The following is an 18,525-nucleotide window of genomic DNA, read 5'->3' as shown; positions in this document are numbered from 1 at the left end:
GAAAACAAGTTCAGAAACTCCAAGCAAGTTTATGTGAAGTAATATTATCCTTGTGTTGTGAGGTGTGCTTACATCAGCATAGATTAATTCTTTCAATAAAAGTGTTGGTGTATCCTGTGAGGGAAATAAAACATTTCACTGTTTATGCCTGGGAAACTCAAAAGTGAAAATCTCACTCAGTGCTTATGTTGTTGTGATTTGTGTTATCTGGTACAGTGACAGTTATACGTTGTCTTCTCAGATGTTTGATAGCTTTAGGAGAAACTTGGAATGACCTCAGGACATTCTCTCTCAACCCAGCTGCTGAACTCTGGATTCTGTTCCATAACTGTTTGTGAAGTCAGCACATCTCAGAGCTCTCCTGTGGGTTGCAAGTGATCAAACAAACAAAACTATAGTGACAGGACAGTTAGACTGGTTTAACAGAAAGGGAGTTCTAAAGACATTCATGGATGACTATAAATACACACAACGGGAAGACCATATCTTTTATTAAAATCACCACAAATATAAAAGAATCGCTGAAATATATATATGTACATGTAAGTATATATATATATATTTGTATACATATATACAGCTGTATACATGTATATATATTCTCAAATTCCTGAAAAATTATCACAAATATATTGGGTTTATGTGTCACCACAGGGCATATCCCTAAATTAGAACAAAAATACCCATACAATTTTGGGATGAACCACATTCTCTGCATTTCTAACTTCCTGTGTTTTCAGTCAGACATTTGTTTCTAAAGGATCTGCTATGAAGTGTTTCCCAATTTAGGCTTCATGGCTCTGGGAGGGACATGTACAGTGTCATGTAAAATTTGGTAGCTGTCATGTCCATTCAGGTTCAACTGTATCTCGCCTTTTCGATAGCAAGAGCCAACCTGCGAATGTTGGATATACAACCTGCAGCGGCCTCCTGGAGTTCCTCATCAGGTGACCCAACCATGTCCAGTAGAAGCTGCCGCACATGGAGGGAGAGGGGGAGGAGGGAAACAAGAATAAAAACATTAATCTAAACCTGTAAAGTCAGGCTATAGAAATAACATTAAATGTGAAATATTTTTTAAGTCACCAAAAAAAAAAATCCTAGAAATTTCATGGCGGCAAAGGTAAATATAAATGGTATTTAATCAGATGCAGGAATCTCTCATGAAATTCTCATCTTTTTATCTTTTAGAGCTGAGCAAGACTGAAGCTCCAATACTTTGGCCACCTGATGCAAAGAACTGGCTCATTGGAAAAGACCCCAATGCTGGGAAAGACTGAAGGCAGGAAGAGAAGGGGACAGAGGATGAGATGGTTGGACAGCATCACTGACTCAACCGGCATGAGTTTGGACAAGCAAGTCCAGGAGTGAGTGATGGACAGGGAAACCTGGCATGCTGCAGTCCATGGGGTTGCAGAGTCAGACACGACTGAGCTAGTAAACTGAACTGAGACCTGTTTCTCCCTTCTTTCTTTGGTCATCTGACTTTTTCCACTTTGGAATTTCTCTTGCATCCACTGTAGCTTTTCTACCTCCTGGGACAAGCCGGCAGCATGTCATGCCTAGACTGTTAGTGTATCCTCTTAGATTGAATCTCTCTTCATTCCAGTCTGCCCCACTATGTCATGACCTAGGTAGGTCAGTCCCTTAGTAGAGACTTTCACTGACTCCAGGGCAACGAACTAGAGTCCAGTCTCCTAACCTGTCCTTAAAGGATTTCTGTGCTCTGGCCTCAGCTTACCTTTCTGGCTGTTCATCTTTCTCCATGTCCTTCTGTACTCCAAGGTCACACTTTCCCATTTCTTTTGCCTTGATCAGTGCCACTACTCTACCTAAAATGCCCTCCTGTCTCCTCTTTCTTTTATCCACCTTTCATGACCCGGTTAACTTTTCTACAAAGCCTCCACTGATTTCTGCCAAACAAAGTGCCAATTCTCCCTCATCAGAGCTCTCATAGTCATTTACTCAAATGTCTGTTGCTACATTTACATTCTCCCCTTTTCCACAGATATTTGTATTCATGCTTTTTGTGCTCCTTTAGATTGTAAACTCTGGAAGAATCTTATATACTATATACTATATATATAGAGAGAGAATAAATACAGAATCTACTATATACTGCTTGATACAGGTAGATGCCAAATAAATATCAAATAATTTAATTAGAACTTTTAAGATCTATCAGTTATAAGTCTATCTAATAGTTCTGATAAATGACTTAAAATGTAATTTGAATTAACCATTTTGGACTCTTTACCAGCTTGTGGCTCAGCTGGTAAAGAATCCTCCTGCAATGTGGGAGACCTGGGTTCAATCCCTGGTCTCCCAGGGATTGGGAAGATCCCCTGGAGAAGGGAAAGACTACCCACTCCAGTATTTTGGCCTGGAGAATTCCATGGACGCACAGTCCATGGGGTTGCAAAGAGTCAGACATGAATGAGTCACTTTCACAAATGTGGATAATGTCATAGAATGAGGATGTCTTGATAAGCAAAGAAATGTTGTAAATAAAAATATTGTGAAACATCTTAAATATGACATGCTTAGGAGCTTGGCTTTTATTCTGCAGGGAATGAAAGGAAGTTATTGAAGCAGTTTAATCAGGAGAGTGATGTGATCATATTTGTATTTTAGAAAGATAAATTTTATGGACTGTGGAGGGGGAAGATTGATGGGTCCTATAGTACATCAGCCCAGAGTGATATGGACTGAGTAAAGCAAAATCAGTAATAGCATAGATGGAAGGATTTCTAGGGATATTTAGGAACTAAGTTATTCAACACATGGCCCAAGGACAGTTGGTTATCCAAATGGAAGAAAATAAAAATGGTATTTTCATATCACACATAAATATCCATCCCAGGTAGACTGATGATTTAAATAAGAAAGTAAAATATGAAATGTTTAGGAGGCTGTATATGAGACGACCTTGATCAGGCTAGGGTACTGAAGGCTGGCTGGCCTCTCTGTTTCTTGACCCCCCTCCTATCAATGGTCTTCACCACATTTGAGCTACCACTGCCAGAGTCACACCCTGATTCTTATTTTTCAGCACTCTGAACAAACTAGCCTCCAAATTTTCTTACAACAACGTCTTCCCCTCTGATTTGGCCACTGAACTTGTTTGTTCTCATCATGACCTCCAGTCCATTGGCCTGTAAGCTTTTCCTTAAACCATATCCTGTCTTCACTTCCTCCCATGACCAGTTTAGATTCCACAGTCCATCTTCTCATTCTCTTACCAGTTTCTTAAACCTCCTCATGATATCCATCCAACAAAACCATAATCAACTCTGTCTTCCCCATGCCCTCAGCTTATCAAGCCCTACTGGGGATGATATGTGCACAACAAGGCAAATGAATTCATCATAAATCCAACCTCAGTTGGGTTTTCTCATTCCCCAGCAATCTAAGTATGTCTCTCTCTAATTAGGTTACTTCCTTGTTCTTCTCAATGCCTATTTAAAAATCCTCCTTCTTTTCTAATTGCCAACTCTTCCTCAGCAGACAACTTGTGAGGGCTCCTTTACAAGCTTGCCAGAAGTCATTAGACAGGAGTTGTTCCAACCAAGTCTGCAAACCTCCCTACATCTTGGGGCTTCCCAGGTGGTGCTAGTGGTAAAGAATCCACCTGCCAATGCAGGAGATGCAGGAGACACAAGAGCCACAGGTTTGATCCCTGGGTCGAGATGATCCCCTGGAGTAGGAAATAGCAACCCACTCCAGTATTCTTTTTTTTTTTTTTTTTCCACTCCAGTATTCTTGCTTGGAAAATTCCACTGATGGAGAAGCCTGGCAGGCCCCAGTCCATGGGGTCACAAAGCTTGGGACATGATGGAACACACATGCATGATGCTACATTAAAAGCTTGATTTCCACAAGCAAATGGGATGTAGAAATAGTCTAGTGTCCAACTGCCTGGCATACGTTGTGTAAGAAGTTGGTGGGAAAGAGATTTGCAAAGACTGTCAACAGAGAATTCACATAATGCCTCCCTCCCAGGGCCAGCCTACCTTGCTCTGCTCTAGCCTCTGTCTCTCCTTCAGTAGTTTTTTGTTGTTGTTGTTTTTAAACCTGGGGAGAGGTGATATGGAGTTCACTGCTTAGGTGGTGAACCCAACTACCTGAGTAAGGAACGAGACAGCTGCCTTATGCTATTCAGCTCCTCTATGGAAAAGGGTGCATCAAATAGAGGTCAAAGTCATGGGCGCTGAGATCATAGCTGCATGGATTTGTATCCTGATTCATCCACTTACTGGACAAGTTACGGAACCTTTTGGTTCTGCCTTCTCAAGTGTTTAATGGGAAGATGGGTCATCTGAGGGTCATTGGGAAGATGAAATGAGACAGTACTACCTTTAATAGAAATGCTTTTCCACCTGTGTTCACGGGCTCTCTCTCTTTATATCTTTTGATCTTTCTATCTGCCCCCTTTCCCCCCATCCCGTTTGGTGTGATTGTTTCCTGAGCCTTCTGTGGATCCAAGTGTGCCACGTATGAAAGGAAAACTCAAACATGTAAAGAAGCACAGGCAGGGGAAGTTTATCCCAGCAAGGGCAGAGGATTCCTTGTGGGAGAGGAGAGAACCACAGGTGGGAGCAGAGGAGGGAGGCGAAGGGAGGAAAGAGCTCCCTCCCACCCTGTTTTGAAGAGAGCTTGGGAGTACGGGGGTTATTTTGGGAGCAACTTCAGAGAGAGGGAATGCTGAGTGGAGCAAAGGTAGGAGATTTTTAAAGAGCTTCCCAGTACATACTTGTGCTCTTAGCTTCAAAGACTAGGGTAACAATTACTTTCACTTGCTCCTTGCCTGCCAGGCTTCTGTGTCTAGGACTTCACGTCCCAGTCACGAATGGACCGTGAGGAGCTTGGCTCTATACAGGTTACACATTCAAATCCCATAAACCCAGGGCCCAGGACAAGGTTAAGTGCTCCATAAATGCTATCCATTATCAGAGTGATGACTTCACCAGGTCTAAAGTCTGGTTCTGGCATTTACTCCTTGGAGCCCAGCCCTGGGTAGTTTGAGGGTTAGTGTGAGAGGGACGAGGGAGCAGGAGTTTTGGCCCTGGGATCAGTTGGTCCCCATCAGCACTTTGGTCCCGGGGTACCAGTGGTCCAGGCTTCACATGGCATCACCATTGCCCCCGCTGCCTTGCAGACTCCCTTAGAAAGCAGCCCCTCTGGCTGATGCCTCTCAGAAATAAACCACTGTTTTGCCTCTCCTCCCCCCCAGACCTGGTAGTGGTTCTGTGGTTCCCTCTCCAGATTTCCAAGAGTCAGAGGCATTTATTCCCAAGCCCTTGATGCCAGTTACATAATTTTATATTACATAAACCAATGAAGGGTACGTGTGAAACGTCTGGCATGCTGTGAGCACCTGGGTCATTGATGGAGCCCGCGATGTGCTTGCTGGCTGTCCCTGGAGTCTCCCGGACAGGATTTCTGGAGGCGCGTGCACCGGACCGTCACACGCATTGTGTCAGAATCCAGTGTTTCCGCAATGCCAGTGCCTCTTATGACTCAACTCCATAAACGACATTGTTACCTAACTTATAGTCCTGAGTTCATCAAAATGACTCCTACTCTTTGTGGAGTTAACTTTCCCTAAGTTTCTTGCACTAACCATGAGATTTCCTCCTACATCCAATAATGGTGGTTAATGAATGTTTAGCCTAAAAGCTGGATCAGTGGAGTCCAGCAGTCCAGACTTTAAATGACTAAAAGGTAGACAAGAGTTGAAAGTTTTAAAAATAGATGAAAGGAGAAAAGTATGGCTTAGAAAGGTACGTGTGGTGGGCAGTGAGAGCGGCTTCCTTAAACAGAACGTCAGTGACTCATTGGCCTTAGGCCACAGCTTACCTAACATTTGTACAACGTGAAATGATTTTATTAGCTACCAAGCTTACTCTGTGCCAGGCACTGGAATTCTTTCTTTATTGGTTAATTTTATCCTGCTCTGGCCATTTTCCTTAGCCAGGAACATTCTCAATCAAGGGTACAGAGATGGAAGTGTAAAATTTTCTGCGTGCTAGAGGCCTGGAGAAGGGCATGACAACCCACTCCAGCATTCTTGCCTGGAGAATCCCACGGACAGAGGAGCCTGGCAGGCTAGAGTCCATGGGGTCGCAAAGAGTTGGACATGACTAAGTGACTAAACACAGAGGTATGAAGGGCTTGACACCTGAGAGGCATTGCTAGGGCCCTCTTTTGGTGATGCTGCTCTGTGAATTTACTTTCCCTGAACTTTATTTTGCTCTCAATAAATGCTACTCATTGCATTGTTAATACACCCAGAGGCTGTGCAACTAACGCTGCTTCACAAATTGTTTAAGGATGTGTCACCTTTCCCAAACCACTCTCTGAACAACATGTGCTGGGTATGTGTCTTGGTTTCCAATCAGGTTCAGGAATAGAGGCTTTTATTTTTCTTAGGAGCTTCACAAGCAAACTAGGCCACCCAGAGGAATGCTTTCAAATGGTTCTGAAGAGCCACATAATGGAAACTTAGGGCAAAATCTTGCATTTGAAGGGCAGCTAACAGGAAGTGAGGAACAGCATGACTAACACACATGGCAAGGGGAAGATGGTATGCAATTCTTTGCAATCATTAATTAACAGGAGTGTTTTCCTTAGGAAGAGGGCTTCCCTAGTAGCTCAGGTAGTAAAGAATACACCTGAAGTGCAGGAGACTCCAGTTCAATTCCTGGGTCGGGAAGATTCCCTGGAGAAGGGCTAGACCACCCACTCCAGTAAAAAATCTTGCATTTGAAGGGCAGCTAACAGAAAGTAAGGAGCACCATGTTTTCAAATCACTAACACACACGGCAAGAAGGTGATATGAAATTCTCTGCGATCATTACTTAACAGGAGTGCTTTCCTTAGAAAGTGAAAGTTGCTCGGTCGTATCTGACTCTTTGTGACCCCATGGACTATATAGGCCGTGGGATTCTCCAGGCCAGAATACTGGAGTGGGTACCCTTTCCCTTTTCCAGGGGATCTTCCCAACCCAGGGATTGATTCCAGGTCTCCCACATTGCAGGCAGATTCTTTACCAGCTGAGCCACAGGGAAGTCCAAGAATACTGGAGTGGGTAGCTGACCCCTTCTCTGGTGAATCTTCCCAACCCAGGAATCGAACCGGGGTCTCCTGCATTGCAGGTGAATTCTTTACCAACTGAGTTATCCGGGAAGCTTCTTTAGGAAGGAAAGATGCAAATTGGGTACAAGTGATTATGGAAGTGGTATGCATTTTTTTCTGGTATATATTTTTGATTTGTAGACTTTCTCCAACTATAAAAACATTTAAAATATTATGAGGAGGAAAAACACCTCAGGTTTACTTTTTTGAAGTGTTTGTTCCTTTCAGAAACTTTCCTCGTTTTCACCTCCCCCTCCCCCAGACACACCCAGGTCTTACATTTATTGGCAGTTTCATATATGCGCTGAAGGAAAACCACCTCCCTTGCTTCAGAACTTAATTGCACAGAGAGCTTTAAAACATCATTCAAACACATAACTTTTTACAGCGTTGGCGTGAACAAGAACAAGGGGAGGGGCAATGAGAGTGGTCTGCGGACTGGGCTCACGCGAGCGCTTCCTCCAGTGGCAGAGGCTTTGATCACAGGCACAAACCCTTGGAACACAGCTGTGACCCGAACTTCACATCGCCCTTGGAAGGCGAGACAGAGGTAGCAAGGGAACCCGTGTCTGCGTCCAATTTCTGCTTTTACATCTAACAGTTCATGACTTTTATATAATATTTCAGTTGTATGAAAAGTATGTACCAATTTGAGTGATAACAGATTTTCTTGTGGTTTGACTTGACATTGTTTGGGCAAACCCAGACTGGAAATAGGAGTGCTCATTAGAGCCAGAGGAGCCCTGAAATACCTGCATGCACACCGAGCTCAGCAGGTTTTCCAGGCAGTCCTGGCATTCCTAGAGCTGATCTGAACCCATCTTCTGTTGTCTGTTTACCACGCAACAAAGTGAGGTTTGCATGACCTGGGAATGAGCAAGGCCTTTGGATCATGTCCTGCAGGCCCTGGGGCCCCCAGGATGTCCAGGCGGCTGGGCTCTGCTGCAGAGGCTCCCAGTGGACCCCCACCCCCACACAGAGCCTTGGTAATTCATTTCATATGGCAGCTCCCCAGAGCCATGGGCCTCAAAACACATTTTACATTTGATGGTGGGGGCAAACCTTTGATTGTCTTTAGTCGGTGAAGTGAAGCAAGGAGCTTGCCCTTTTGTGGTGTCTGTTTGCCTCCAGGAAACAGGAGTGCATGCCCTGTGATCTGAGATCTACATCCACACAGTTTGGGAGGGGTCTGTTGGTTCCATCTAGTGCCCTTTCTTCATAGACAAACATTCCTTCACACTGGAGTAGGCTTGTCCTCTGGTTTTTCAAGTTGTCTTTTCATGAGCCTTCCACTACAGAGTTTCTGTGCCCAGAAACACACCACACCACACACACACACACACACACACACACACACACACACACACACACACAGAGGAGTACTACTCAAGCATAATAAAGAATGAAGTTTTGCCATTTGTGATAACATAGATGGGCCCTGAAGGTATTATGTCAAGTGAAATAAGTCAGAGGAAAACAAAGACCATATGATTTCATGAACATGGAATCTAAAAAAAGAATGAACAAACAAACAAAAACTCATAAATATAGAGAAGAGATTGGTGGTTACCAGAGGGGAAGGGGGTTAGGAGGTGTGTGAAATGGGTGAAGTGGGTCAGTTGTTTGATGATGGACCGCAGCTAGGCATTTGGTAGTGATCTCTTTGTATTGTATACAGATGTTGAATTATGAACACCTGAAACTTAATGCTATATACCAGTCTTTCAATAAAACATGACAAAGATTGAATATGCAGAAGTTAGAGGAAACAGCTAAAGTCAGAATTTCCAAGCTTCTGAAAAAGACAAAATGGGATCATGAGTGCAGTGGGTGGGAACAGCCTGGAGAAGAAATGCTGAAATGCCAGAGAGATGTTCACACTGAATGTAGCTACCGGTGAATCTGTAGGTGTGGGAAGCTGAGGTAGTTTCAGGTGTACATTATAATTCAATGTCTGTATACAATATAAATTAATCACCACCAAAGGCCTAGTTACTTAACACATAGCCTTATAATTTATAATTTCATGTAGAAGTATTTTAAAACATTAAGAGACATGCACTCCTCAATAGAAAACAATTACCTTAATTATATAAAGGCATTTTCAATGGAATAATTTTGTTTTGGTTTACAACTTTGCTCTAGGAAACGGTAAGAATTTATAAAATCTGAGATAAATCTATAAAATTGCATCTTATCAAGCTAAGTAAGAATTCTAAATTGTTTAAGAATAAGGCCAGGCCAAGAATCATCTAAATATATACTAAAATGGATAAAAATATTCCATAACAATATATTCCACAACAACGTAACAATATAGTCCACAATATTCCATAACATTGTTGCTGTTCAAGGACTTATTGTATAGCACATGGAACTCTAGTCAATATTATGAGGCAGCCTGGATGGGAGATGGGTTTGATAAGAATGGACACATGTATACATATGGCTGAGTCCCTTTGATGTTCACCTGAAACCACCACAACATTTTTAATCAGCCATACCCCAAAACAAAATAAAAAGTTTAAAGTTACAAAAAAAAAACCAACATGTTGTTTTTCAGTTGCTAAGTCATGTTCGACTCTTGCGACCCTATGGGCTGTAGCCCACCAGGCTCCTCTGTCCACGGGATTCTCCAGGCAAGAATACTGGAGTGGGCTGCCATTTCCTCCTCCAGGGGATCTTCCCAACCCAGGGTTTGAACCCTCGTCTCCTGCGTTTTACAGTCAGTCTAAATTCTTAATGTTATCTTGTTTGCATTTATATGTATCTCTAAAACATTGGCACATTATTAGAAGGAATTCAAAACTAAAAACATGTTAGTATTTAAAAATACCTTATTGGGTTTGGAATTCATTCCTCATAGGAGTAAACACGGAAAGATATCCAAAAGAAACGAAGCCAAAGATTTGAAGAGGGGAAAAAAAACCTTTAGTTAAACCACTTTCCCAACTTTATTTTGATTTCTTTTTAACTTTCAGAAGCAGATTAATATGGAAAAATAAAGCACAAGCCTGGAGGAAAGAGCCACAATTTTTCTTCTTCAGTGTCAAAGAAATAGCTTTCCCTGCTCCTACTAAATTGGAACTAAGCTCATAAGGTTGAAAATAAATGACTAATTTCTTGGGAAATAACCTTAAGTGAAAGAGTCTTTTGGCCCGATGACTGCTTTTCTTAAACTGCAGTTGACTTAACCTCGTTCTCAAGGCCTCCTCTCCTTTCCTCCCATCTCACTGTCCGTATCAAGTGACCTTAAAAGTCGGTCTCGTCGATTGCTACCCATCTTGGGAATGTTTTTCTTCTCTGATACAATTTGTGGGCAGAAATAAGTCAAAAGCGATTGTGCTTTCTTCATTTCTCTTTTAAAAACTTATCTCTGATATCTAAGATCTTTAAACAATGGAACTGAAACAATATTACAAGATTTCACAGACATTTTTACCAACTCAGAAAAAACCATGATTACCCCCTAAAATGTTTTAATACATCACTAAATGTTAATTTTCCTCTTCTCCTTTTGCTAAATTTATACAAAATGATACTTATTGGTCTCATCTATATAAGAACTTCAAGTTTCAGTGAAAGAAACAATGAATTTTATAACAGAATGATCTCTTCCTCTTCTGGCAACAGCCCTGTTCATTTCAGAGCCCATCTTGCATGACTTTTTACCAACTTTAGCTGTTCAGAACCACAGGGCTGGCTCTAAGCATGGTATCTAGGCCAGTGATTAAAAATTTTTTTTCAGCAGCAGAACTCTTTTCCTTTCCTTAAAAAAAAAAAATTTACTGAGCATTTATCACATTCATTGGAAGGACTGATGTTGAAGCTGAAACTCCAATACTTTGGCCACCTGATGCGAAGAGCTGACTCATTTGAAAAGACCCTGATGCTGGGAAAGATTGAAGGCAGGAGAAGGGGATGACAGAGGATGAGATGGTTGGATGGCATCACTGACTCAATGGACATGGGTTTGGGTGGACTTCAGGAGTTGGTGATGGACAGGGAGGCCTGGCATGCTGCAGTTCATGGGGTCGCAAAGAGTCGGACACGACTGAGCGACTGAACTGAACTGAACTGAACTATCACTGTGAATTGCTGTATTAACAATATATAATCTCATTTACAGGCATATTCAGAAGCAAAAGTTACAAACATTTATCACAAAATATTAATGGTAAGTAGCAAGAAAAATATATTTTGTTAATCCTGGAACTATCTTGCAATATTAATAAGAATATTTAGGCCTGAAAGCTATTGGTACAAACTGGAATGATGAAATACATCTTTACCAGATATAGATGCATTTTTTTTTTTTTTTGTATCACATATATCTCCTCCAATTTTTATTAGCAGTGCCTTGAGTTGGGAGAAATTTTAACTCCTAGATGTACCATGTAAAACTAATACCTATATAACTTTTTGAAAACTTTCTCAGTTTAAGTGGAAGCATTCCTTAGCTGTGCAATGATTCTTAGCATCTTTGTTTTAAATGTAGTTCTCAAAAAAGGATAAAGACATTAAACTCTGAAAAGTTTTGATGTATTTACTGGCACATCTGCAATTGGTTATCATAAACTTTAAATGACTAAGTAATTTCTTTCTTAATACATAAATTCATATACTCTTCCCTAAAGTTCTGGAAAGACTTAGGAATAGAAAGTCCTAGGAACTTATAAAGAGTAAGAGAACTCTTATTCTTTTTCCCCCAAGACAAAAATTCAACTCTTCTACGAAATTCACAGGTACATAAACATACTATGTAAGGCAAACCGGAAGATCAGGAGGGGATGCAGGGTGTGGGTTCCTAGAACTCTTCCTGTTCCCTCTTGCTCCCCACATGGAACCTCAGGATCTGGACCACTCATCTCCATAACCTTTGACCCTGTCACCTGTTCATTTCCAGCCTCACAACAGAACAGCTCCCTTTGCTGCTCACTCCACACACATCTCAGTCCACACGCAATCCACCACCAGCTGCCCCACCATCCTAAAAACAGTCATTCCCTCAGTTCTGATGGTCTCAGCTAGACAGTTCGCAAAGGAACAGTTTAAGAACAACCCCGGCTCAGTTTTAAATGAGTGACAGACTTGCCTTATGCTTCTTGGATTTCAAAATTTGCGTTTTTAGGCTCAATCTTTAGCTTACAAAATTTCAAATTATGTACCAAAGTGATATATCTTAGGTGGTACAAACGCAAGAGTTGCATTAAGGAAGGGCTTTGGGGGCCCCTGAAGTGATACATGTAGAACGTTGTTTCTGTGTGACTTAAGTCAAAATCTTCCTGACGGAACCCAGATGGACCCGCATCCCTGAGCCTGCTCCAGGATCGACCCAGAGCTCCTAATCCAACATGTCAATACAGTCATCCTTTCAATCTCACTTTAAGGTCAATGTGGAGCCCAGGTACTAAAGTAGTTCATTTGTGTCAATACTTATTTTGTGTTAATCTAGCTTTCTTCAATGTGTATCTTACATGTCTGACAAGATTTTCCTTTTAATTTCTCCCCTCTCCCATCTTTTTGGCTGTGATGAGCACAGGTGGGCAGGTCTTTGTTTCCTTGGCGACCAGAAAAAGACTTGACTGGTCACCTGCAGTGTGATGTGAAAGGCACGATGAGGAAGTCATGGGCTAGCCCTCGAGGAGGGTAGGGGGTGCAGAGTGAGCCAAGTGGTGATCGGCAGTCCAGGCGAGCAGCCCTTCCTCTGCCCCATGTCCTCTCAGAGACTCAGAGAACAGGTGTGGGCTGTACCTCTCCCCTTTTACAAAGCAAAGCCTAGGCAGGACACAAGCTAAAACTCAGGCAGGCTTTTCTCAGTTCATCACCCGGTCTCTATCAGAAATGACGTTCCCCACCCATCCCTCCGTAGAGATCCAGGAAAGGCAGGGAGGCTGGCTATCCCTCAAGAAGAAAAGCGGGTAATAATAACAATGACCAACATTTCAACCAGCAGTTAATGCTCACCATGTATGAGGCACCATCCAAGCACCCTGTATGTACTAATCCATTTAATGCTCTCAACAAACCCAGAGTTAAATATCATTAATATTCTAGTGTTACAGATGAGGAAACTGCAGCCCAAAGTTACAGAGCTTGGGAAAGCCAGGATTTGAACAATTAGATTCCATGCTTCTACCCATTATGAACACTGCCTCCCTTGACCTGAGTGTCCATGGAGAAGGAGCTGGTCTGGCCTGGTCCCTGGACTCCTGGTGCTGGCATTCCCCGAGGCCATCATGCCCACACCCAGTACTGAACTCTGTAGTCACAGTCAGCCACCTCTACTGGCAATGATCCCACTCAGAGGGGCCTCTTTGTTTCTGCAAATGCTCCCTGCGGGCCCCCTGCAGACCAAGTGCAACCTGTGTGGTCCAGGCCCTACCTGGGGCTGGCCTTTTAGACGTTTGTCTCCACCAGTGGTGCACCATCACCCTGGCACCACATTGACCTGCAGTGTGCTCAGAGCTTCTCCTGAAGATTGAACCCCTTCCTTTCATCTGCGTATCCTCAGGGGCTATGACAGTCCCGCACTGTTTTGAAGTTACGATGCTCTGCGTGTTTCAGTCCCAGCCACAAACGAGGCTGAGATGGTTTTGAAATTACTCCCCTGATCCTCCCAGTCGTACCCCTTTTGAAATTTACTTGAGCTATTTTTCTCTGCTACAAGAGAAAACTTGTCAGTCACTCTTTCCACTCTTTTGGACACAAAGTCTAAATCTCTCTGATTTAATATTCCTAACAGCTTACTTGCGTTCACAGATTGCACTCCACTGTGTATGTTGTTTTTCAACATGTTCCATAAGATTCTTCCCAATACTGACCCTGGAAGAATGTTGTCAAGGACGGCTGCTTCCTCTGTCTACTCTGCCTCTTGTCCCTGTCCCCTTGTCAGGTTTCCCACCCATAACAAAGCTTACCCTTCCCCTGCCCCCTGTGTTGTTCTGCCTCAAAAACACACACACATTTCTTTTCAATCGCTTTGGTGTAGAACTTTGTCACAAATGTCCTAGAAATCTACATAATGACCAGTTTGCTGCTTCTGGGGGCAATCAAAGAGTCCATAAACTACCTGTGAGCACATTTCAAGGATTACCCAAATACACACAACCAGAAACGCTCATTTTCCCCCCTCCAGCCTTATTGCTTCACATGTAGGGCAAAATGACTTAATGATGCATTTCAAGTGGATACAGTGCGAATCTTATTCTCCTTTAGCCAATGGTATGTTAAAGCTCTCATGCAGTAAAGCTGAACCTCTCTTTTTCAGCCTGTCAGTTTATTCTGACATAAGCCATTGCTGAGAAAATTAAACTAATGAACATTAGAGGAATAACTAACATAAATGATTTTTTAAAATTATTTCAATAAAGTTGGAGGGTATAAGAAGAAAGTATCAGGGCAAAATGGCTCTGCCAACTTGGCAGTGGCAGGTGGAGTCTATGATGAATTTTTTACCTTAATGCAACAGAATAGCTTTCTCCTTTGCCCAGCCATGATTTTGATGCTTTTCATGTACCACAAAATACATAATACAGGGCAGTTAAATTCACTCCGCACCCCCAGCTACATGACCATGGCATATTTGGAGGTGACTGTGAGGTGCATTCCCAAATATGGTGCAATGCCTTCTAAATTTACAGTCTGATTTCCTGCTGCCAGTTATGACTGCCAAATGCTTCTGACAGTGCGGCCAGTTTGTGGTGTCCCTAAAAATCATCAGCAATTTGAAAACATTAGCACCCGGCAATAGTCATACTTTGCCATCATTGCCCGTATTTATCACCTCACTTTTCCAGGGGACAAATTGAAAAAAAAAAAAAAATCAAAGAGAAAAATTTTCTACTCAAGCAGCAGGGAAAAATACAGAGTTGAAAACCAAATGCATTAGAGGAACTCAGCCCTTTTCTACACTGTCCATAAATTAAGCAGTTTGAGCTCTAGGGCTTAGGCGGCTATGGCGAAGAAAAATATTATAATATGTTACCCTCTGTCAAATCCTTTTCACTTGGTCTCCACAGTTGCAGAATATTTGGATATTTGGACATTACGGTTAGGTGGCAGGACTGAAAATGGGGAGAGGTTCATTGCTTCATTCGACAACTTTTTACCATGTTCTGCTGCGTGGCATGAACTATGCCTGGGAATGCAGAAGTGGACGAGACAGGCCTGGCTTCTGTCTTCAGCAACCATGGTCCCCTGAGACCCACAGTCCCATCATGACAGAAAAGAAGAGATGCACAAGTCTCAGGAGATACAGATGGGGGCAGAGGGTAGAAGGAGATGTCCCTGAGGTACAAGAGAGAGTCTGAAGCCTGAGAGATGGATGTGGAAACACAAAGTGTGGTGCGGGGGGCTGAAGGGCATTTCAGCTGAAGAAGGGCAGTGGGGGCACCTAGAAGGGACTTGCAGAACACAGACATATGACATCCAGCCCTCCACCCCGCCCTGTTCTCCACTAGTACATCCTGGCTGGTGGCTGCCTCCAAGGGCATGTTTTTCTTCACACAAAAGTAGCCAGAGCTTGCCAAGCCATGTCCCATGAATGCATTACTTTGAGTCTAGGATAAACAGTTTTCACATAACAACCTCCAAACCCTAACCCTAACCCAGTTTAGTGTTTTAAACAACCTAGAAGCTGGTCTTCCCTTGTGTAACTCTGCAAATGGTCCAAGGCTGGTAGCGCGGCTCTGCTATCTTCAACATGCTGGCTAAACTCTGAGTCTAAAGTTGCCGCAGTGGCCTCCACCCCTCAGCCATCGAGTTAGGAATGGGACCCAGGGATATGCATGCATCCTTGATGTGTTGCAAGAAACACAAGTTGCCCACATCACTTCCTCATATGTCCTGTGCTGGAGAACTTAGTCACTTGGTCACAGTGAGGGTCGGGGGGGCTGAAAAACGTGTTCTGTGCTGTGCTGAACATGGTGGGGGAAGGAAGAGGCAAGATGGTGGCAGAGGCAGGCAAGATTCAGGTTATGCAAGGTCTTGCTCAAAGGAAAGGTTAGTGTTATAAGTAGTGCAGGGACAGACTTATGAGAATTCGCTTGCAGAAAAGGCTGGATCATGGTAGACACAAGCTAAGGTTCCCAATGAGTCTCCCTTTTAATTATCATGTGTCTTTGTTCAGCAACAATCCAAATTCTGCATTCAGAGGATGTATATCTGAGTCACACAGCCTTGAAGGACCTACTTGAGAGCTTACGTTTCAACAGAAAGGTTTTGGTGGATACAGACAGAAACCTGAAATATCCTGTATTATTCAGCTTTCCCTCGTCGTGACCCTCGGACATGCTCCGAGTTTATGTACAGTCCCAGGTCCCAACAAAACACACCCCTTTTGAGGTGCAGAGGTGATAGCATCTGTAGATAACAAACGTGGCCTGCACCCTCGCCAAGCCACAGGAGGACCAACCCACTCTCGGGGGTGGCACAGACCTGCCAGCAGCCTCCCTGAGGAGCGTCTGATCCCGCCAAGGGCACAGGATCCACCCACATGTCACTCAGCCCCTCAGGAGAAATGCTGCAGGAAGCCAGCCCCTTAAATTGTGTCTACACTGGAAACTCCAAGGCCGAGGACATGAGAGCTGCCATCTGATCTGGTTCACTGCACAAGAAGAGGATTTGGTTTCCAGGAGGAGAGCTTCAGACACCTACCCTACACCCACCGCCTTCACCAGTCAAAATTCTGCTCCTGATAAAAACAGCAGCAGCATTTGAATGTACCTCCATCAGGCAGGCTGTTAATAGATACAAATCTCTCTATATATATTCATGCTTCTCCTTTCATCCTCTCTGTAACTCTCTGAGGAAAATATCATCATCCTTCTGGAAGCAGTCAGGACAACTCAGGGCATCAGGGTGCCTTGGCAGCTGTACCCAAACCAGGACTCAAGCCCATGTCTAGTCTGGCACCAGACACACGCTCATTTCTCTGCACGCTGTGTTATTTATTTAACGGGTAGTTTTCTCCCTCAGATTTATCCATTTTCTAAATTGGATTAATGAACAATTGGGATATCTGTCTAAATTACACTTGTATATAGTATATTATGGCTCTGAGCCACCTAAAATGATTTTTTTCCCAAAACCTACCTGTATTTGCATAAAATCACCGACTATATCCTATAACAAGTTCTCATTCTTGCAGAAGGGTTCGTGGTAGCTTTAGTGTCTGCACACTCTCAGGATCCTTGCTTTCATGGTTCACTATCATATCATTCTTTTTTATGACAGGCCATCACTTCTTTTAGGATTTCAATGAATATGAGAAATATGGGTAAGCCATTCTTGGTTTGCATTTCCCTGATGACTACTGGCATGGAGCATTTTTCACATGCTTGTGTTTGCCATCCATATATCTTTGCTGAAGTGTCCAGAAATTTTGTGAATTTTTAATTGAGCTGTTTATCTTCTTCTTGAATTATAAAAATTCTTTATGTAATTTGTATAACACAAGTCTTTTGTCAGATATGTATATGTGTGTATATGTATGTGCATACACATACTAGTGGCTTTGATTTAATTATTACAAGGGTTATCAATTATTTAAATTCTGATTCACCTATTATTAAATTAATTGAACAGTTAACAGAGTTAAAACTTGAAATGGTGCTAAACCACGGCTGCTGCTGCTGCTAGGGTCCGACTCTGTGCAACCCCATATACGGCAGGCCACCAGGCTCCGCTGTCCCTCGGATTCTCCAGGCAAGAACACTGGAGTGGGTTGCCATTTGCTTCTCCAATGCACTAAAGTGAAAAGTGCAAATGAAGTTGCTCAATCGTGTCCGACTCTTTGTGGCCCCATGCGCTGCAGCCTACCAGGCTCCTCCATCCATGTGATTTTCCAGGCAAGGGTACTGGAGTGGGTTGCCATTGCTTTCTCTGCTAAACCATGGAGGACTGATTTAATAAAAGTCACACCTAATGAGGATAGTTAGTGAATCATGACTCAGCCTGGGGCTTCTTTTACTTGGCCTAGTGTTTTTGAGACTTATCCATGTTATGGAATGTTTCACTGGTTTATTCCTTCGTGTTGCTGAGTGATATTCCAATGGGCAAAGGCACCCACAGCTATTTTCCACTCACCTGTTGAGGGATATTCTGTTTCTGTTTGGGTGACTGTGAATAATTCTGCTGAAACTATTCACAGAGAGGTCTTTGTGTGTATACACATTTTCGTGTTTCTCTTAGGTAGGTATCTGGGAGTGAAAGTGTGGGGCCACATGGCATGCTTAACTTCCTCAGAAATTGGCAAACTGTTTTCCAGGGTGGGGGTAGCTGTACCATTTTGCATTTTTGTCAGCAGTGTGTGAGGGTTCCAGTTCCTCCACATCCTTATCAGCTCTTAGTATTGTCAGTCTTCTGAATTTTAGCCATTCTGATAGG

The 18,525-nt window shown here is 43.0% G+C and overlaps 1 protein-coding gene across 3 annotated transcripts in view; it reads right to left on the bottom strand.

Annotated features, from left to right (window-relative positions):
* Positions 1-479: 479 nt before the first annotated feature.
* ODAD2 (outer dynein arm docking complex subunit 2) overlaps positions 480-18,525 on the bottom strand; it is a 150,126-nt gene continuing 132,080 nt past the window's right edge. For all 3 annotated transcript variants that reach the window (XM_043480163.1, XM_043480164.1, XM_043480166.1), the window contains one exon: positions 480-972. In XM_043480163.1, coding sequence (XP_043336098.1) covers positions 859-972 — 114 coding nt within the window. In that variant the 3' untranslated portion in view covers positions 480-858. The remainder of the gene's footprint in view (positions 973-18,525) is intronic.

Source organism: Cervus canadensis, chromosome 10 (assembly GCF_019320065.1).
Source record: "Cervus canadensis isolate Bull #8, Minnesota chromosome 10, ASM1932006v1, whole genome shotgun sequence".
Classification (NCBI taxonomy): Eukaryota; Metazoa; Chordata; class Mammalia; order Artiodactyla; family Cervidae; genus Cervus; species Cervus canadensis.
The sequence above is the reverse complement of the archived record's forward strand: the minus strand, read 5'-3'. Positions and strand labels throughout refer to the sequence as shown.